Consider the following 22,403-nt stretch of genomic DNA (forward strand, 5'->3'; position numbering starts at 1 on the left):
CTGTTCTTCTCACAGCTGTATTCCCAGAACCTAAAATAGCAGCTGGTACACAGTAGTTATTCAATACTTTTTGGACAAGCAAGCGAGTAACACAATGGAAGGCTATGGATGTGGGACCAGAAGAACCGTGACCTTTAGGGAAGTCCCTTAAATAGCATCTGAGTCTTTTCATGGGAAAAATGAGAACAATACTTCTTACGTCATTTTTGTAAAAGTTACACACTATACCACACATGAAAGCATCATATAATTAACTGCTAAACAAATGTAAGGCACAATTTTTCCTGAAAATGATTTCTTCATCAGTGAGCTATTTAATTTTTCTAATCTAAAGCTACTAGATTGCCAAAGAGTAAGCATATAACAGTCGGACACAGAAAACCTTGAAAAGTGTTCCATATTCAAATAAAATATAAAAAGATTTATTCCAAAGTCATACCCAAAATGTACAATGAAATCCATCTCTTTTCAAGACTTAATTTTTAAAAAGCCCTCTTTACCTTTAAATTTTACACCATTTAAAGATCTTTCACTCCCATATAAAAAGTCTGATAAAAGTTAATTCTATAAAGTGTCATATGTACTCATTTATATAAAAAGCATTCTCTCTACAAATGCAAAATATTCAAATATAATAGTTGTATTATGCAACTGTCCTCAGTTTCTGGAATTCTTGCTAGTCTATAGAATTGCATTTGTACATACTTCTTAAAATGAGGTAAGAATATAGACATTGACTTTTTTTCATTCACACATTTTTTTTCAGATGCTTATACCTCCCTGATGGAAAGTGCAACGCTGCTTTCACATTCTTTTCAAGCGAAATCTTTTCCCCGTGGTGACTCACTATTCTGCACAAAGAGCAACCACACCATTCACTGAAAAATTCATAGGTTGTAATTTCTTTTTACACAATTTTAACACCCAAATCAAAGCTATTACTACAGTGAAGCACTACTGTCTTTAGAGAGATTTTAATAAAGATCCCTAAACTCTAGAAGACTGCTCATAATCCTTTAAAGCAGGGGTCAGCCAACATGTTCTGTAAAGGTCCAAATAACAAATATTTTGGGTTTCTCAGGTAACTTCTCTGTTGCATATTCTCTCTTTTTTTCCCTTACAATGCTAAAATGTTTAAAAAACAAAATTTTTCAGCTCTGCTAATCCTCTACTTGAAAAAATAGAAGTCATTCATCCTAAATTAGATTTCTCAAGTGTTAATAAAATGTAAACTTCACATTTTGCGGAAAATGAAATCCATGGTTTCTGACCCCTGAATTGAAAGTTCATCAACAGTGAGAAATTAATCCCAAAGTGTGGGTCTGCATTTCAGAGATTATTTTTAATCAATGCTACTTTCTCGTGGTTTCTTTTTCATTTTGAAATGGATAATTCACATGCGACTTTACTTACTTTGGGGGGGGAGGTCTATATTTTTGATCGAGAAAAACACTCTTCATGTAGCTACTGTGAAGCCTGCAAACACAAAGGGGAATCCGTGTGTGCTAAAAGAGGTAGATGGCACACACAGGTTTATGCCGTCACGGGTCTGTGCACACCGGAAACAACACTTTGATACATAAATGCGACATAAAGGCTCTCCAGGGCAAAGAAGGAATTAGTGGAAACCAGCTAGAAGGTATACCCCAAGACATTCTAAGGCATATTCTGATTTGTTTTTATCACATGTAGTTGTTACATTTTGGGAAAACATGATTTGCATCTGAAATCTGTTAGAAAAATTACTGCAGCAGCATGGTTTATACAAATTTTTGGTGCATATAACCTGGATATCACTTAGGAGATACAGCAGAGAATTGTGTGGGACTTGGTCTGGACTCTGGAAAGGTAAAACAGTCCTGTTTATAACACTGTTTGATTTCTAACATGGAGTAGGCTACCTACAGTTAGGTTCTGAGAATCACAACACTCTGTGTGTGTCGGGGGGGGGCTATGTTTTCCTTTCCTACCACAAACAGTGTTAGAAACAGATTTTGGCAAATAAAAAAGCTTCCGTGAATTTACTTAAATATAACACAAACAAGTTGGAAGCCTCTAGGAATTATAATCCCATGGTAATCTACAAAAACATTTACAAATTCTAAAGCCAAGAAACGTGAAAACTTTGGTAGACCTAAGAAGCTCAAATGTACTAGCAAGCCTAGTACAGCCTTATTTTTGAACTATGAAGAATAAAGTTTTCAGTGCAAAAACAGTATCTTGATAAATAGCTATGACACAAAAATCACAGGAAACAGTTGAAGACTCTAAAACACTTAAGTACTATCCTGAAGGCATGTTTTGGTATAGAAAAGGTAACTTGGGGCTAGGATATAAAAGGTGTTTTCCTGACTTAAATGGGAGGCTGGGTGGTGGACTATTTAAACAAACAGACTTTTGCAAACTGATTCAGCACACTTATAGCTCATCACGTTTTTTCTTAAATGGCCACTTTGGGTGTTGTACTACGTGGTCTGCAGCCTGAAGGACAAGGTACATGAATTCTTCTACATCGAAAGAGTAGTTGGTAAATTTCGGATGTTCCCCCAGAGTTGGGTGGTGGCCCTACAAAACCAAACCAAAACATAAATCTATAAGTCACTGAGGACATGGTTTTCTGAACAGGAATAAAATGATTTTACTTTGGCCAAGGCAACTGTCCCAATAAAACTTTATTTATAAAAACAGGTGGGGGGCCAGATTTGGCCTACTGCTCTATAGTTTACAGATCCCTCCTATATATAGTTTAATAGATCTTCCTAGGCCCAAATTTCCCAAAGTTATCTTCTTAACATACAGATACGGAGTGATGAATTTCCCTTTTGCCCCAACTTGCAAATATAAAATGCAACTCACTGTTCCAGAGAAGAAGAGTTATCTTTGGATTGAAGTTTAATGATAGTTTTTCATATTAATTAGATATTTAACACCAATGAAAAAGCAAAATGAGGTGAAAAGAAAAAAAAAAACACAAAACAAGGTGAGTTTCATCATTAAACTTTACCTTATCCTGAGGAAAGACTTTGTTTTGCCTTCGCCAGGTGACGTAGTGAATGCCCCTGAGCCTGGCCAGGTCTAAGTAACAGCGCTCATCTTCACAGTTGTACCTGAGGATGCAAGGGCACCCACACATGAGACCTGTGTCCAGGGGTTTTGCCAAATCTCTGAGAAATAATGCACCTCCCAACTACATTCCTGCAAAACGTTGCGTAACTAGTATACAAGATCGATGTGGCTTATTTTTTAAATAGCTTCATAACTAGGCTACCTCAACTTTAAAAAACAAAACAGGATCAAGGTTTGGAAGGCACTGAAGTTTATCAACTGGGCTGACAGCCTGTGAACTTGATATGATCTCCTGATACCCAGTCTATACACACGGAAGGGGACTTAGGGGAGGTACCACATCCGAGGGCACACAGCTTGGGAAACACAAACAGCCCAATCTGCTGAGCTCCAAGGCCTAAGGGTTATCAATCACACCTCTTTCTTTCCTCCTCGCCTTCCTTCTTTACTGCCCTGCTCCTCTCTCTCCCTCTCTTTGGGACAAATGAAGTGCTGAGACAGAATCCATAATTCTCTGGCTATTTCTCTAATGTATCTGAATTTCAGATATTTTTGCAGAATGTTGGAAGTTCACAACTTTTTTCTAAATAGTCTCCCATTTAAAATACTGAGTGAAGGGCGCCTACGTGGCTCAGCAGGTTAAGCCTCTGCCTTCGGCTCAGGTCATGATCTCAGGGTCCTGGGATCGAGCCCTGCATCAGGCTCTCTGCTCAGCCAAAAGCCTGCTTCCCCCTCTCTCTCTGCCTGCCTCTCTGCCTACTTGTGATCTCTGTCTGTCAAATAAATAAATAAAATCTTTAAAAATAAATAAATAAAATAAAACAAAATACTGAGTTAAATATTGGTGTTCAGACACAAAGAGAGAAAGAGGTAAGAGTAACCGCTGTTGGCGTGTCCAGAACGAAAGATGAGGCATGGTGTCCAGGGGAGAATTACCAAGGGGGAGGAGGCCACGTCCCCATAACCACCCACCCAGTTAGAGGAGCGCCCCGGAAAGATCACTTTCACTTGAAGCCTCAGTTTCCCTATGGATGAGATCAGTGAGCACAAGGCAGACTTATGTTTTCAAGCCGTGCTCTTCTGAGACATACAGGTTCTTGAACCAGTTTGAATGGTAGAAAACACATAAAATGTATCATCTTGTCCACTTTTAAGTGTACAGTTCAGTAGTGTTATGTGTATTCATGTTGTGCAACCAAATCCCCCATCTTGCAAAACGGAAACTCACTTCCAGGCAACATGAACTCTTCACTTTCCTCTCTGCCCGCACCCCTCAGTGGGCCCCTGGCAACCCCCGTTCCAGGCTCCGTCTCTATGAACCGGATTCCTCTGGGTAGCTCACATACATGACATCACACAGTGTGTGTCCTTTCGTGACTAGTGATCCCACTTAACATAATGGTCTCGGGGTTTGTCCACGTTGTGGCCTGTGACAGGATCCCCTCCTTCTTTAAGGCTTCCTGAGGCAGAGGTATGCAGATAGACCCACACTTCACGTTCTGTGGAACCCATTCATCCGCCGATGGACATGCGGGTGGCTACTGGGAACAGTGCTGTCATGAGCACAGCTTATGCAACATACGGGTTGCATTTTGCCACAATAAGGACACAGAGAGCAGAGAGAGGATCACAGCCCGAGAGGCACACAGGAACGAACTTCGAGACGGAAGTCACAGACTCACATCTCCCACGTCATCATGAGATGGAGGGAGAAAGCGGTATTTGCTTGCTAAGTAAATGGTGACTTTGCATTTTTAACTTGAAGTCACTTTTCTTTCTAGAAGCCTATATGATGGGACTTTCCTGTAAAGAGTAAATGTTACACCTTTTGAAGGCCTGAAGGACCGTCTCGGCATGCTTAAAAAGCATTATTCGCCCGATGGAAAGCTGTCTCCAAACACTTACAGTTCAAATACAGCAGCCCAGTCTGGAAGGAAAAGTAAATGGGTAAGACCAGCTCCATGCATTCCAATAAATACGTCCGTGTTATGGGTGATCCTCAGCTGATCCAAAAACCCAAGTTCCCTGCGAGCATACGGAACAACAAAAGACAGATGGGGAGAAGAGAGAAACTGTTAAGATGACTTAGCTCATGACGCGTAGTAACAATACTTATACAAGTGCCTTTCCCAACTTAAATCGCATTCCGTGATGGCGTTTTGCCAATTTCAAGCCTACTCCAGTAATTAATAACTTAATAATTTAATAATTCAACATTGTTTTCTAAGTACGCTCACTTTTTTAAAACCTTAAATGCATTTATTTTTAAGATTTCATTTGTTAAAAGTAATCTCTATACAATGTGCGGCTTGAACTCACAACCCCGAGATCAACCGTTCCAAGCTCTACCCAGCCCGGTGCCCCTAAATGCATTTATTTTAGAAGGAAACTTTTAGAACTCTCTTAAATGAAAAACCATTTTCTTAAATGAAAAACATGAGTGAAACCAAATAGTAAAAGCAGATATAATCAAAGGAAAAAGATTCAGATCTAGGCAGAGCCCACAGCAAGGTAAAGCTCTGAGCCGGAAGCCTGATCTTTCTTTATGAAATGGGGAAATTAGGCACTAAAGAGATGTTGTGCTATACTAGCATCAGACTGAAAACAACTTCCTTAAGATAATAATAGATTTTTTTTTTACTTTAAAACATTTTTTTAAAAGATTTTATTTATTTATTTGTCAGAGAGAGAGAGAGTGTGCACACACACAAGCAGGCTGAGTGGCAGGCAGAGGTGGAGAGAGAAGCAGGCTCCATGCTGAGCAGGAAACCCGACGCGGAACTCGATCCCAGTACCCTGGGATCATGACCTGAGCTGAAGGCATCGGCTTAACGGACTGAGCCACCCAGGTGTCCCTAGATTCTTTTTTAATAAAATAAATTCTCTTTGTGTGACTGAAGTTTATTCAGTGTCATCTGGGTACACCTAAAATTAGCTCAGACACCACCAAGGCATTGTCCTGCCTTTGCGACAAACTAACCCACAATTTTATGCACATTAAGATCATAAAAGTGTCCTCTGAATTCAAGACCCTAAAACACATGCCAACTCTGAATGCAAAGTCAGTGCCAAAAAAGTCCACTGAAATGAGGCTGGCAAGAAACATCAGACTAAGTATAATCCTCTGAACACACACAGTGGCCTTAGATCTTCCAGTCCCGCTTACCCAAAGGGAAAAAAAAAAAATGACCAAGATTATTTGGGATTTAAGAAGAGAATGAGAATTTCCAGCTTCTCCTATTTTATTTTTTTTAAAGATTCTATTTATTTATTTGCTTGAGAGAAAAAAAGAAAGAGAGAGAATGAGTGAGTGGTAGGGGGGTGCAGAGGAAGAGGGACAAGCAGACTCCAGGCTGAGCGCAGAGCCCAGCACGGGGCTCAATCTCACCACCCTGAGATCGTGACATGAGCTGAAGTCAAGTCAGACAACTAACCGACTGAGCCATCCAGGCACCCCCCAGCTCCTCCTCTTTAAAGAGCTTCAAAAGGAAGTCAGAGGGCACCATGTGCATGTCTCACAAGAGGTGCATGTGCCTTGGTTTCTCCAGGAATGCCACCTGATGCCAGGGGAAGGAGGAGTATGTGCCCAGGTGGCTAGAACCCCGGAGTCTGAAGATAAGGAAGCAAAGCTCCATGTACTCTATTAGTAACGGTTCCCTCAGACTGGCAAGGTCTGAATTTATTGTCACTCCTCCTTCATCTGAAAAACACCTATATATCCTAAAGGCCAGTCAACGCCAGAGTGTCCAAGGTGCCCTCCCCAGTTGTGTCAGCCTGACCTCAGGCCCTCTTCTTCCTCCATGTCTTCCTGAGGCAATGATGGTAGCCACCATTGCACCGTGTAATCCATAAGACAGGAATAGTTTGCCACCCTCCTAAGACTGTGGGAAGAGTGAGATGAGAAAAAACATAAGAATAAGTCCCAACAAATGGTAGCTGTTCTTACGACTGCTATTTATTTGTATTCTGGGTCTGGGGTCCTCAAGACCAGAGCCATGCCATCCTCCATAACTGGATTCTCTCTCTGAGCCTGTAACCGGCTGGCAGGTACATGGTAAAGATTTATTGTATAAATGAATGGCTGCATGATGAATAAGGTGTGGAAACTCCCCTGCTTACTGTTAAGTTGTTTGTTTTTTAAAAGGCTCCACCCCTGTTATGGGGCTCGAACTCACAACCTTAGCGTCACACGGTCTGTGGACTGAGCCAGCTAGACGATGCCCTTCTTACTGTTAAGTTCTAACTTATCAATAACAGAGACCCATATGCTGTATGTGGCTACTTTTTCTTTTTTAACATAGAAACTGTTCGTAGTGTTGAATTTGGAAAACAAGATAATGACTGTAGGCGGGCAAGCGGAGGACAGAAAAGTCTTCACCTTTCCTTCTGGGCTTTTCTCCACACTGCTTGACTTTTTCAACCAGGAACAGGTGCTACTTTACAGCATTGTTGTTTTTATATCTACAGGGCTTACCTTGACAGTAAATGTTAGGCATATTCTGTCTTTCTAAGCCTTTTGCTTATGTTGGAGCTTTCAAAGAAATGCAAATACTCTGTAATATTTTTAGAAACTTCATGTTTCTCTCTGACCCTCAAATTATTCCCACAGAACTAATTTTAGGCCAACTGTGGAGACCCAGTATCTAGCAGGACAAATTAGGCCAGGAACATTTTTTTTTTTTTTAAAAGATTTTATTTATTTATTTGACAGAGAGAAATCACAAGCAGTCAGAGAGAGAGAGGAGGAAGCAGGCTCCCCGCTGAGCAGAGAGCCCGACGCGGGGCTCGATCCCAGGACCCCGAGATCATGACCTGAGCCGAAGGCAGCGGCTTAACCCACTGAGCCAGCCAGGCGCCCCAGGCCAGGAACATTTAACATTTTTTTAAAATTCAGAATTAGTTGCCAACTTTGTATGTGTGTGTGTGTGCGTTCGTGTGTGTGTGTGTGTGTGTGTGTGTGTGTGTGTGTGTGTGTGTGTTTAAGATTTATTTATTTATTTTTGAGAAAGGGAGATAGCGTGAGTGTGGGGGAAGGACAGAGGAAGAGGAGAGAAAGAATCCCAAAGCAGACCCTGGGTAGAGTGTGGAGCCCCGTGTAAGGCTTCATCTAGGGACCCTGAGCTCACGACCTGAGCTGAAACCAAGAGTCGGACACGTAACAGACTGTACCACTCCAGCGCATCCCCCGCTTTTTTTTTTTTTTTTTTGCCACCTTTTAAAAATTCAGAAATTTCGGGGCGCCTGGGTGGCTCAGTGGGTTAGGGCCTCTGCCTTCGGCTCAGGTCATGATCTCGGGGTCCTGGGATCGAGTCCCGCGTTGGGCTCTCTGCTCAGCAGGGAGCCTGCTTCCCTCTCTCTCTCTCTCTCTGCCTGCCTCTCTGCCTACTTGTGATCTCTGTCTGTCAAATAAATAAATAAAATCTTAAAAAAAAAAAACGGTATTGTAAAAATTCAGAAATTTCATCCCAATTTTAGTATATGTGCTGCTGAAGCGAGCACAAAATTCAGAAATTTCAAATGAAAATGTTAATTCAAAAAAAGAAATCTGGCTTGCCGTGTCTCTTGAACAATTAGATGGTGTCAAAACTTCAGACCCCACACCGCTGAGGAGAAACCGAGCCTGTGTGCCCAGGGTCCCCTCCCGCTCATGTCACTCACAGAGGCGTCTGCCTGCCTCTCCCGGTCTTTCAGCACCCATGGCTCCCATCAGAAAAACCCTTCTGATGCCCCATTAACGCATCCAAGCAAAAGACAACAGCGCCTGCCAAGGGGTGGGATATTACTTACTTATATTTGTAATCGACAATCTGTACCTCGAGCGTAGACACCGTTTTCAGTGCATTTACCAGCTAGGGGGGAAAAAAAACACTTAGAATATCTTTTGCTTCCTTCTCTTCTGTTTTATTTTCCTTTGAGTCCTAAAAGGTCTTATTTTCATACATAATATTTTCGGGTGTTACGTATCACTCAGGTCTATTTTCTTAACCTTTAACTGAGTTCTAATGCAGATATCACCCCCGAGTCACATCATCTCCGTAAAATCCCACCGCGCTGGGTTTGGTTATCATGAAGGCTGAAAGAAGAAAATTCATGGGAGGGAAGTGCTCACCTCCCACTACGTGTTAGCTGCTACTGTTACTACTTGCTAGTTAGTCCTGCAATTTTTCAACCTAGACGGGGCACCTACCTTGTTCCTGGCTTTAGGTTAAGAGTTTTCTCCCTATCCTTTATCTCATTTCAGACAAACTACTTGTGCTTTCGGCCTTATCCTCTGAAAACAATGAATTTTTGGCAGAAAATCTACACAGAAAGACAATTATTCTCTCAGTAAACAGAAAGTAACAAAGCACAATTAACCCAGTAGCAGAAATACAGCCATGGTTCTCCATGTCCCAACACGGTGGGTCACAGCTATTCAGAAATGTTCGCTCTTGTATCCTCTTGCCTGTGGTGTGCGCTTCTACAACAGCGACGGTAACAAAAGTGTCACTTCAACTGTGTTGGCAATGCTCAGTGCTTTAGGTGTTGGTCACTGAATCCTCATACACGTCTCATACCAAGTAAATATTATTTTACACCTATTTTTTAAAGTAATCTCTACACCCAATGCGGGGCTTGAATTCATGATCCCAAGATCAAGAGTCACATGCTCCTCTGACCCAGCCAGCCTCAGGCACCCCCGTAGACCTACCATTTTTTTTTTTTTAATAGTTTATTTATTTATCTATTTGAGACAGGGAGAGAGCCACACGTGTGAATGAGGAGAGGGGTAGCGGGGGGACGGAGGGGAAGGGAATCTTCAGCAGACTGCACTGAGACTGGGGAGCCCTACACAGGCCTCGATCTCACGACCCTGAGATCATGAGATCATCTGGGCTGAAACTAAGAGTCAGACACTTAACCGACTGAATCACCAGGCTCCCCCCGACCCCTACCCTGCCACCATACGCCTATTTTTAAATGATACAATGGAGGCGTGGAGATGTTAAGGAACTTTCCCAAGATCTTGCAGCTAGCAAAGGGCAGAGCCAAAATTAAATCTAGGTCCTCTGACCCTGGAACCTGTGTTCTTAGGCAATGCCGTGGAAAAAGCAACAGGCAGGGACTTACATCCAATCCCCTCCCCCGTTACACACATACACACAGTCACGGAATGGAAGTTTCTCTCTCTAGACAGCCCCCGAGTCCCCTGAATATACTCCTTATGTCAGGGAGCTGAAGGAGTGAGGATAGGTTGGAATTCCGTCTTCCGGGAGTGAATTAATCCGTGGGCATGAGCCCTGGTTTTGTAATGAGATGGGGCCACATAAAAAAGAATCTCGTCTCAGAGGGTCCTTGAACAAACAGGTTTTTGTTTATTTGTTTGCTGCTTGTTTTTACAATTTCTAGTCACACCGTGGAGGTGGCCACAGCCCCCTGACATGATTATGCACCCCAGAGGTTGGGCAGGATTGCAGGAACCGGCATTTGACGAGAGCATCTGGATTTTGTTATTTTAAAGATTTTATTCATTCATCTGAGAGAGGGAGAGAAAACACAAGCAGTAGGAGGGACAGAGGGAGAGGGAGACTCCCCACTGAGCAGGGAGCCTGATGTGGGACTCGATCCCAGGACTCTGAGATCACGACCTGAGCGAAGGCAGCCTCTTCACTGAATGAGCCCCCCAGGCAGCCCTGGGTTTTATGATCTCTTCATGAATCAGGGTAGACTCAAAGGGCCTTTCTTCTCTGCTGGGTAGCTACCTTTTCCAGTGACACCAGTCACTGGGAGAAAAGCAGCCAGTGGGTGCTCTTTGGCTCAGAGTTCAGATCGGAACTACCAAGTCCTCCCTGCAGGCAACATTGTTCGCAAAGTCCGTGGGACCAGAGGTGAACATGTCACTGGCTATGCTGCGGGCCCCACTGGTGGTATCCCTTCGTGCTGGACCACTTGCCAGGGTTTGATGCTGCTCCTTGGCCAGCTGTCCCGATGGACGGGGAGCCGAGGCGGGTCAGCGTCCTCTCACATTCACTCGTGTTGGGGCAGTAGAGCTCTCTGCTTAAGAAGCAGCCTCAGACCCTAACGATCTCAGCTCGCCCCCCATTCATCTGCTCCCTCGCTGGGTGACCTGAAGCATGTTTTGTAACCTCTAAGCCTGCATGTTCTTGTATAAAACAGAGAGTAATAATAAAATAGGAACCTCATGGGTTTGCTAGGAGCTTTGGAGAACATGCAGGGGGAGCACACAGTAACATGCTTGGCCCATAATTAGCACTGGGTCTGTATTACGTCCGCCAATATACACTAGTGATCTGCCGGTCCATCTACACCAGCACTGCATCACTTGATACATTTTTATTTCCAGGTCTTTAACACACACACACACACACACACACACACACACACACTGCTCATTTCTTCCACCCACAGCTTCCAATCAATGTCTCATTACACCATATGTTCATATCCTCCATAATCCATATGGATCTCAAGACACTAATTACATAATTTTGATCTGCCTGTTATGCATCCAAATTAATCTGCATAAAACATTTTACCCATCCAAACCTGCCTCCAGTCCCCTCCTACTGAACTTCTTCCCTCTCAATTCCAACTGCTAAAAGCCCAGGAGTTCAGCTCTGATTCTCAGCACCTTCCCCAGCCTGACCCCACAGGCACCTGCACATTCTGACCGAAGTGTCCTAAACCCCATCTCTGAGACCGACCTTGAACCCATTTACTTCCACCTCCACCCAAACTCTCACTGACGCCACAGAGGCAACTCTGCATGAATCCCCCTGCTCCTACGCTTGCAGCCAGAGTGAGTTACAAATAAATAGATAAGCCAGTTCACGTCTCCTCCTGTGTATCCATTTTCAACAAGCTACTGGAACAAATTACCAGAGTCCAAGCTCAGAAGAACACAATGGACCCTTTCACTGCTCTGCAGGTCAGCAGTCCCAACAGCAAGACAGACAGCTGTCCACAGGGCTGTGCTCCTTCCGGGGGCTTTAGGGGAGAATCCTTTCCCAGCTTTTAGAAGCCATTGCATTCCTTGCCTCGGGGCCCTTCCCCCATCTTCAAAGCCAGGAACACAGCCTCTCTCTGGCCCTGTTTCTATCCTCATGTTTCCTTCCTGGATTCTGCTTTCCTCTTCCACGTTCCGGGAGGTGCTCATTGGAAATACGGTCAGTGAGAAGAATTCAGCCAAGCAAAGAGCTTTCCAGGCAGAGGCCAGAGTTCTCTGGTGGAGATGGCTTAAGGCCCTTTGGTGATTCTATCGGGCCCTCCTGGATCATCCAGGTTAATCTTCCCATTTTCAGGCCAGCTGATGAGCAACCTTAATTTCACCTGCAAGCTTAGTGTCCCTTTGCCACATAACCTAACCTAGTCCTGGGTTCCAGGGATTAGGACGGGGACTTCTTTTGGTGGATTCTGCCTGCCACACCCTGCTGAAAACTCCCCAGAGGCTTCCCTCCCACCAGAATAAAACCCGCCCATCTTCTCACCGGGGCCTCTGAGGCTGATGAGATATGGGACCTCCTCACACCCTTCCTGACCTTCTCTGACCTTTTGTGGGGTCCCCCTCACCTCTCCCACTGTGCCAGTCATGCTGGAGACCTCTCCATTCCTAGAGCACCAAAAGCTCCGGATACCACAGGCCATTTGCTTCTGCCAGGGAGGCTCGCTCCTTAGCTGGCTGCTTACGGCTGAGCTCTGTTCCCACCAGCACGTCTTTAAACACCTCACCTGACTGCTTCCCTCTTCCACCTGCATCTCCTGCCCCAACTGATCCCCTTGTTTCACTTCCTCTGTAGCACCGCCCACTACCTGAAATCGCCTTACTTAGGCACTTGTTTACTTATTTCTTGTCTGTCCCACCTTGAGAGCGTAAGCTCTGTGAGGACAGGGACGTTACCTGTCTGGTCCTCTGCTGTAGCTCCAGGGCCTAGAATATGGCCCGGGACACTGCAGGCGCTCAACACGGATCTGTGCAATCACCCACACTATTGTGAGAACATCTCCCAGCCACGCTGCTGTAGGCAGGTCCTTGCAGGGAGATCTTATTTAAGGATCATGTACAAGTCAACGCTATCAAAATGAATTTGAGAACCTAAGAGGTGAATAGTTTCTAAGACACACTGTCCCGAGAAAAACGGAGACTCTTCCAGCTTAGCCTCTGGATGCCACCACGCTCCATCAACCACCGCTCAAGAGATACCCCTGCATTTCTGCTGCTAGTCGGTTTGGCAATCTGTGGCAGTAAAGGCAGGAATCTGAATTTCTGCCTCCGTTTTCCCCCCCTGAGTTGGGGCAGATGCACGTTTCCGGTGAGGCAAAGCTAGTTTGGGCAACCAGTGGTTTGCCGACTCCCAGGAGAGAAGCCCAATAAGTGAACTGGGCAGAGCCATCAAAGCTTTCTAAAAGCTAATAATTGCAAATCAAAGCATTTAATGCAATGTGAAAAAAATTAAGCACACCAGTCACAGGAAGTTAAATTCAATATGACGATATTAAAAATGCATACCAAAAACTAACCTCGTTTTGGTTTAGTATTTTCCGGTACTCTGTGCTCCGTGTAAGGATGGTGACTCGAATTTTTCCGTCCTGTCATCAAAAGGAAAAGGCAAAATCATACTGTATATGCCTGCACATATGAGTGAATGCTAGAACATAAAACGCGATTTTCACAAAGAGATGAAACTCAATGAGGACACATTTAGGGGACAATTATGTTTCCTTCAGAGCTCTCTCAGGAAACAAAAATGCATTCACTTTAGCCACAGAAGACAAAACCCGTATATTACACTTCTGTTTGGCTGGCTGGGTGGAATTTTTTTTTAATTTAAATTTTTAAATTTTTTTATAAACATATAATGTATTATTAGCCCCAGGGGTACAGGTCTGTGAATCGCCAGGTTTACACACTTCACAGCACTCACCATAGCACATACCCTCCCCAATGTCCATAACCCAACCACCCTCTCCCTAACCCCGCCCCCCGCCACTCTCAGTTTATTTTGTGAGATTAAGGGTCTCTTATGGTTTGTCTCCCTCCCAATCCCATCTTGTTTCATTTATTCTTTTCCTACCCCCCAAACCCCCCATGTTGCATCTCCACTTCCTCATATCAGGGAGATCATATGATAGTTGTTTTTCTCTGACTTATTTCGCTAAGCATAATACCCTCTAGTTCCACCCACATCGTCGCAAATGGCAAGATTTCATTTCTTTTGATGGCTGCATAGTATTCCATTGTATATATATACCACATCTTCTTTATCCATTCATCTGTTGATGGACATCTAGGTTCTTTCCATAGTTTGGTTATTGTGGACATTGCTGCTATAAACATTCGGGTGCACGTGCCCCTTCGGAGCACCACGTTTTTATCTTTAGGGTAAATAGGCTAGGTGGAATTTTTGGCAGGCGTTTGTGGGTTAGGTAGGGATCTGGGGGAGAACACGATAAAGTGGGAAAAGACAGGGAAAAGCACATACTTCCACTGTCCCTTAGCTTATCTATCACAGGTTTGTGACATCTGACTTTGGATCACTTCAGGTGACAAATTGTTAACCCAGAAAACACTGTCTTCTGATTCTTTTTCTGAAAAGGTGGCACTGATTTTTTTTTTTTTCGGGTGAAAAGTCAGGCTCATGTCAGAACCTATAAGGTACTCCTTACCTTGGGTCCCTCCTGTGTGACGTTCAGTCTGTGAAGCACATGCTGGGAAAATGCCCGGAATAAGCCTGTGTTCTGACAGCCAGAAATCTAACACGAGACAATAGGTCATATCACAGTGAATAACTGTGCATTAGCGCTGAAGATGTTCACAAGTTATATATAAATGATATCTTAAAACCTATCAAGAATAGGGATGTCTGGGCAGCATCTGGGTGGCTCAGTGGGTTAAGCCTCTGCCTTCAGCTCAGGTCATGATCCCAGGGTCCTGGGATCAAGCCCCGCATCGGGCTCTCTGCTCAGCGGGGAGCCTGCTTCCCTTCCTCTCTCTCTGCCTGCCTCTCTGTCTACTTGTGATCTCTGTCAAATAAATAAATAAAATCTTTTTTAAAAAAAGAAAAAAAGAACAGGAATGTCTGGAGAGCTCAGCTGGTTAAGAGGCGAACTCTTGCATTCAGGTCAGGTCATGCTCTCACAGTCCTGGGGAAAGCCCTGAGTCCAGCCCCACGTTTAATGGGGTGTCTGCTTAAGGATTCTTTTTCCCTCTCTCTTTGCCCTTCCCACGGCACACATGTGTGCGCTTTCTCTCTCTCTCTAAAATAAATAAATCTTAAAAACCTATTGAGAATAAATGTATAAATACAAATTTGAACAACAGAGATGCTTACCAAAGGGGTATTATAGAACAGCCCGTATCGCATCCGGGGGAGTAAGGAAAAAACAGCTTCTTTAAAACATACCTAAGAATGAAGGGATTGTACAGGTAAGGGAACACGATTTGTAGCACATCAAAACAGTACTTATCATTACAGAAAATAAATTTTAATTCATCTCTTTTTTGCACTGAAAAATTTTGAATAGCAAGCTACTCCACTCAAGTAAAACTCATAATTTTGGAAAATCTAAAGGAAAAAAGTTTTTTCTTAATGCTACATGGTTAATAATTAAGACTGATTCAAAGTTATAAAAAAAGAAACTACGAAGTCAGAAATCAATGGTAATAGCTAACAGAAGCTCATATTAAATATTTATTTGATGAGTGAGTCATCTGCAATGACTGTTATTTACAGACATTTCAGGAAAATTTCCAGTACCTTTTTGGAATCATAAGTTTTCAAATGTATAACATCATAATCCGTAAAGGCTTTCCAGGTGTCAGAGAACAGGTCACCATATCCATAGGAGCTCTGCAAGTGGAAACAAAAGAGGTTAGGGCAACCAAAGTCTACAATGTGGCTTTTCAAAGGGCAACAAAATACTTCAATCAGCTTGATTCTAAACAAGCTCATTAAATTCATGGAAGAAAAATGGATTTTCATCTTAGGACTAGGACTCACTATGATGTAATTGTCATCAGAAATAATCACCCACAATTATAATGTGAGTCTGTTAAAAACATTTTGTTTTTCTACCCTATCCTTTTATATACTCATCTCTCTGAACAAAACCTGTGGGGTCTTTTTTCTCCTGTGAATCTTCTAACTAAATCACACACATAGAACATTTATAGACACCACCATTTGTACACACTTGGGATATTCTCAGTGAGCAAAATTATCAGGGTAAATGGAATACACTTTTGAAAAGAAATTTCCCAGTAAGAAAATGCCTTGAAAGTCCTAACACTAAAATATGATGAACATTATCCTATGAAATGATTTCCCCATTGACTAACGAGTAACACGTGGAAACACCCCATTAACATTAATAGTAATGATAATAATAATAATTATTATTATAGCATCTTGCATATTTCCTATATCGCTAGCACTTAAAATGAACACCCCACAAACTAAATGAGCTAGGTTATATCACCATACCCATTTTACAGATGAGGAAACTGAAATACAAATTTAAGTAATTTGCATAAACGGTAGTGGTGCTTGTGTGTTTGCAGGGCTGAGATTAAATCCAGTCTGCTTGCTTCCAGACTCAAAGCTCTTAATCTCCGTGCAGTGGTTTGCCTCATAGCAGGACATAGTTTTTTCTAGTACATTTCTTTCTACAGTTCTTTCTAGTACATTTACTGAATGCATTTCATTTTTGAAAAGTAGAAATTAATTATGTGCTCCATCAGCAAAAGGAAGGAGATCAATTTATTTAAAAATGATACAACTTAGATTGAAAAATTCAGCCAAAAGTAGTAAGAACTATGCATTATAGGACAACACTCAAGGTCTGCAGTGGCTATACATTATGTTCATGTCTTTTCATCATTACTGCCTTCTTTTTTTCAGGTTTTGAAATTTTTATGTTGCACATATTAGAGTTATTTCAAACTTATTGAGAACTGTTCGATGTAGTGATAAAGAAATTTTTTCCCCTTCGATGTTTCTTCAGCGCCATTCTAATAAAGGCCCTTCTCAACACCATCAAAAATGAAATGTCCCTATTCTGGCTCAATAATACATAAAGGGCAATTAAAAGAAGTGATTCTAGATAGTTTCTTGCGATAAAATACTTCAGATAAAATAAGGTACCTTTGAAAGGAAAATTTACTAATAAAATACAGCAATCCTGACTGATCCCTTTTCAGGGAAATCATGTATTTTTCAGGAAAAACCACCTCTAGAAGCTTCTTATTCATATCCCTCAACTTCAAATTAACAGCAATAGGGGAGGAAAGAACTTCCTTCCAGCCTCATGTTGACAAATATTTGGATATACTTTTTTTTTTTTTTAAGATTTTATTTATTCATTTGACACAGAGAGAGAGACACAGCCAGAGAAGGAACACAAGCAGGGGGAGTGGGAGAGGGAGAAGTAGGCTTCCTGCTGAGCAGGGAGCCTGATGCAGGGCTCGATCCCAGGACCCCAGGATCATGACCTGAGCCCAAGGCAGACACTTAACAACTGAGCCACCCAGGCGCCCTGTATTTGGATGTTCTTAAAGATGGCATAAAACTTCCTCCTGTGTATGTCTCCAACTTAAACATGCTCCTAACCTATGACTTAGAAATTCTACTTCTAAGAATGTGTCCTACAGAAATGTTGGAATGGGGATATAAAGACACATGTCTATGGAAAGGATGTTCACTGCATTTTCCAAAATAGCACAAAAATGGAAACAAACAAAATGTGATAGTTGTGGGACCAGGAGCACATACACCCACTGAGGCGCACATCAAATATCCAAACATCCATAATATCCACCGAATTAAATACCATGTAACCACTAAAAAAAAATAATAACCCTAAATGTGCCCACTTGGAAAGATGTCCCTGTTATAATATGAAATTAGAAATACAAATATAATATGAAATTAGCAAATATTTTCTGTAAGGGTATAATAGAAACACACCTTTACACAAATTTTATTATAGCCTTATACAAATCCTTATATAAATTTTGGATAAGGATATACTTATATTTGCTAAGTCAAATCTTGCTGAGAATTCATACATGTGAACTGTAGTTAGTCACCTTTGAGGGAAATGGAGTTGGAGATGAGGAAGGAAAGGAGACCTTTTTCTTTTTCTTTTTCTTTTTTGCACAACCCCATGACTTATTTATTTTATAATTGGAAGTTTGTACCTCTTGATCCCCTTCATCCATTTTCCCCAACTTCCAACTCCCTCCCCTCCAGGGACAGGGGAATTTTCTTAAAAAAAACAAAACAAAACAAAACAAAACAGTGGGGGCACCTAGGTGAATCAGTGGGTTAAGTCTCTGCCTTTGGTTCAGGTCATGATCTCAGGGTCCTGGGATCGAGCCCCGCATCGGGCTCTCTGCTCAGCAGGGAGCCTGCTTCCCCCCTCCCTCTCTCTGCCTGTCTCTCTGCCTACTTGTGATCTTTCTCTCTCTCTCTCTGTCAAATAAATAAATAAAATCTTAAAAAAAAAAAAGATTTTATTTATTTATTTGAGTGAGAGAAAACATGGGGGGCAAGAGGCAGAGGGAGAGGGAGAAGCAAGCTTCCCACCAAGCAGGGCGCCTGACGCAGGACTTGATCCCAGGACCCTGTGATCATGACCTGAGCTGAAGGCAGATGCTTCACCGACTGAGCCAGCCAGGTGCCCCGATAGGAGACTTTTCTTAACTTTACATACTTCTGTTTTGTTTGAACTCATTATAAACAGGTATTACTTGCATAATTAAAAGTAATCATAAGCTATACAACTACTCAGCACAAGAAAATGTGGAAATTCTGCAGGAAGTCCCCTTTTATTCATTCTGCTTCTTAAGATCGGCCCTGCTGTGGCCAGAAACACATCTGTGGAGGGTCCCTCCGTGCATCTCTGCAGGCTGTGGCCTTGCCCATCTCACCAAGGAAGCCATGTGCCTGAGGAATGGAGAGGATGACAGGGAAGGCTTCCTCCAGAGACAGTTTGTAAAAATTCACTAAGACGCGAACAGCGGGCCACAGCCAGTGGTCCCTCTTCTCTCAGCTGCTCTGCCCCGCCTGGGAGGCTCCGCCACTCACTGTAGGAGGTTTGTGTCCCTACCTTCCTGAAGGCTGTCCTGTGGCTTCCTCCAAGGCCTTATCAGCAGAAGAGAAAAGTGAGCGGCCACACAACACTCTAATGCTGTCGTCGTCCAACCTACAGTGTCTGGTGGGCCTTGAGTCTGGAGCAACCTGGCAGAATCACTTGTCCCAAGAACCTGACTGAGCAACTAGTGAAGACCTCTCTGACCAGGATGCCTGGGGGGGCTCAGTCAGTTAAGCATCTGCCTTCGGCTCAAGTCATGATCCCAGGGTCCCATGATCGAGCCCCAAGTGGGGCTCTCTGCTGAGCGGGAGTGCCTCCTTCTGCCTGCTATTCCCCTGCTTGTGCCGTCTGTCTGTCTGCCTGTCTCTCTCTCTCTTTCTCTCTCTGGGGGAAAAAAAAAAAGACCTCTCTGACTAAGTATGCAGGTTGAAAGTGTACCCACAACAAACCAGAGGAGGTAGGTCACAGCAGGGGGGCCAACCCACTCAGCTAAATCCATCCTGCCTGTGCCTGCCTATCATGGCCATAATGCCCTCACACCACGTGTCCGGTTAACAGAGTAACCTGGGACTTCGTGGTGGCCAGGCTTTCTATCTATGCCCTCCCAGCAGGTGCAGAGAAGGGGAGTTTAACTTAGTTTAACTTACTTTAACTCAGTTTAACTTAGTCCGCTTGAGGAAGGCATGGAAAAACATGCCACAAGATAGAAGGAAGCTTCTGGGAAAGTGTCTAGAAAACTTTCCATCAGCTTGATAGGATCTGAAGGGAACGGGGCAGGGAGGAGACAGAGCACTATGGTTTCAGGGCACAGGGCTGGCGTCTCACTGCCTGACCTGGAGCCCTGACTTCACCCCTCATGGCTGTGCTCTCTTACAACAACAGCCTGAGGCTCAGAATCTCAGTTTCCTCATCTGTAAAACAAGCTAATAAAAATCCTGCTTCACAGAGGGTTGTAAGCATTAAATGAGATACCATGGGGTGTAATTTTTTTTTTTAAAGCACAACAACCCTGAGTTAATCATGCAGGGCTTCTGACAGCTAGTGACTGTGGCCTAGAAGCACTTGCACAGACAGAAGAGGAGAAAGTGACCGTTGTGACCTTTGCTCACAGAAACATGTTCAAGAACAGAAACTGTGCCAGTCACTAAGCAGGCACACAAGAGGGTAATGGAAATCCTTGCAAAGAATAAAGTCAAAAGAGAGAGTCTACATGTCAAGAATTATAAACCAGTTCTCATTGGACTTCAGGTCTATGGAGCAGTGATAAAGAAAACCTTTCTACGCAGCTTTACTAGGAGCCTCGTATCAGCGAAAAAAGGGCATTCATGAAACCATTTCCCCTTCTGCAGGAGAACGTGACCTTCAGTGACCTGGCTGGCTCTGCTCTCAGGAAAGGAAGACAGCACGTGTCAAGTGTGTTTTTGGTAACCCTGAGTGTGATTTAAAAAGAGCCTTGACAGGTACGTTCCATATGGACTCTTGGAACTGGTCGTCTCTTGTGGGGATCCTGGGGCTCTACCAGGGCAACTGGTGCTGGAGATAGTGGCCCCCGTGGGATGTGAGGTATCGGTACCTGCCCCAGGTGGATCCCGGCCCCTCACCCCTGAGCTGTGCTGTTCAGGCTTCTAGAAGGACTCTCCCTGGAAGAAATGTCTGCAACCGTCCTGCCAGCAAGCTGTGGTCCCCTGCAGGAACGTTCATGCCAAGAGGGGGTGCTATGAGCATCTTGTGAGCTGGAATGTCTAGGTGAACTTTCAATGATCACTTAGTGGCTGTCCCAACTTCCCAGTTTAGGCAGCCTGCCATGTATACCATAAACCCCTCGTTCTCTTTATCTTTGTCATTGTCACGGTCAACGTGCAGAGCACACGTGCTCTGTGCCGGGCACTGAGACTAGCTGCACACTCTACGGTTCAGCCTCAAAAGGACACTAGCTAGATACTAGAATCATCCCATTTCATAGTTGGGTGGACTGTGGCCACTTTGGGAGTTACCCTGGCAGGTGGAGCAGGATATGGGAAGAAGCAGGGAAAAGGCAGGCAAAGAAAAAGAAGGGAACAAAGACTGTGCTAAAAACAGCAAAGCAAAGAGCAGGTGTAATTCAACGCATGGCTTTATGTTTACAACTAAGACTCGCCTCCATAGTGAGAGGACACACACGGCACAATGCATCACCGAGCAAGTAGCAACGGGAAGCAACAGTCAAGCAAGGGCCGAGGGCAATTACAGGAGGCCACACGGCAAAACAGAGGCAAACTCTCCCCACGTGGTTCAGGTGGGGGGTCAGAGAGGTTAAGCAAATGACAGTCTTCCCACGTGTGTCTCAGATCAACTCCGAGCACGCATCTCTGGGGCTCCACCTGCCCAAAGGGGGACAGAAATCGTCCACCGCTTCATTCAAAAATTCAAAGAACAAAGGTTTATGCACACAAACCTATCTGCCCATACATTCGCGGATGCGTACGTGCAGAGACACGTTCACACCCATCTGCACACGTGTCTACACGTGTGTATATTTCAATGTGTGTGTCTTAGAAAACCCCATTTCCCCACATCAGAGCCACACGTCCACCAAGCCAGGCAAAGACAAAGCTGAAGCAGAGAAGACGTTCTTACTTACTGTGTCCCACATCACGATGTATACGTCTGTGCTGAATGAATTATTGATGTGCTGAGTGATATAAAGATTGATAAAGTCACAGAAGTGGTGATACATGTTCACACCTAGTATTGGAAAAAAGAAATCTATGTTGATTAACCCCAGAGAGCAAAGGATTCAACAATTTTTATTCTCGCCCACCTATTTACGGTGTGATAGACTTTTAGCTGATAATAATTGGGAGAAAAAAAATAAGAGTTTTCTCCAAACGCAGAAGGATCTGTACTTGGGTAATCCTCAATTAACAGATGATTGGGTTCAAAAATTCACCTTAGGATTGGCTATTTAGAAATCAGGAATGCATTTTCCCATATACACTAAAGAACAAATGATCAGTAAATTAAAAAAAAAAAAAGTAAAAGAAGTCTATTTAGCTCAAAATGGGGTAGAACTATAAGGCCATGAAGACTAAGTTTATTTTTTATGATCACTTTTAAAAATCAATTAAGCAGGGGCGCCTGGGTGGCTCAGTGGGTTAAAGCCTCTGCCTTCAGCTCAGATCACGATCCCAGTGTCCTGGGATTGAGCCCCGCATCAGGCTCTCTGCTGGGCAGGGAGTCTGCTTCCCTTCCTCTCTCTGCCTGCT

At 43.5% G+C, this 22,403-nt stretch overlaps 1 protein-coding gene across 1 annotated transcript in view; it reads right to left on the reverse strand.

Annotated features, from left to right (window-relative positions):
• Positions 1–471: 471 nt before the first annotated feature.
• Positions 472–22,403, reverse strand: part of LOC111143973 (EGF domain specific O-linked N-acetylglucosamine transferase) — a 37,823-nt gene continuing 15,891 nt past the window's right edge. The window contains exons 8-16 of the mRNA XM_022498013.1: positions 21,779–21,882; positions 15,822–15,914; positions 15,396–15,467; positions 14,731–14,817; positions 13,585–13,653; positions 8,854–8,915; positions 4,972–5,091; positions 3,005–3,107; positions 472–2,565 (exon numbers count right to left, since the gene is read on the reverse strand). Coding sequence (XP_022353721.1) covers positions 2,419–2,565; positions 3,005–3,107; positions 4,972–5,091; positions 8,854–8,915; positions 13,585–13,653; positions 14,731–14,817; positions 15,396–15,467; positions 15,822–15,914; positions 21,779–21,882 — 857 coding nt within the window. The 3' untranslated portion in view covers positions 472–2,418. The remainder of the gene's footprint in view (positions 2,566–3,004; positions 3,108–4,971; positions 5,092–8,853; positions 8,916–13,584; positions 13,654–14,730; positions 14,818–15,395; positions 15,468–15,821; positions 15,915–21,778; positions 21,883–22,403) is intronic.

Source organism: Enhydra lutris, unplaced genomic scaffold, assembly GCF_002288905.1.
Source record: "Enhydra lutris kenyoni isolate GAN:26980312 unplaced genomic scaffold, ASM228890v2 scaffoldscaffold10, whole genome shotgun sequence".
Lineage (NCBI taxonomy): Eukaryota > Metazoa > Chordata > Mammalia > Carnivora > Mustelidae > Enhydra > Enhydra lutris.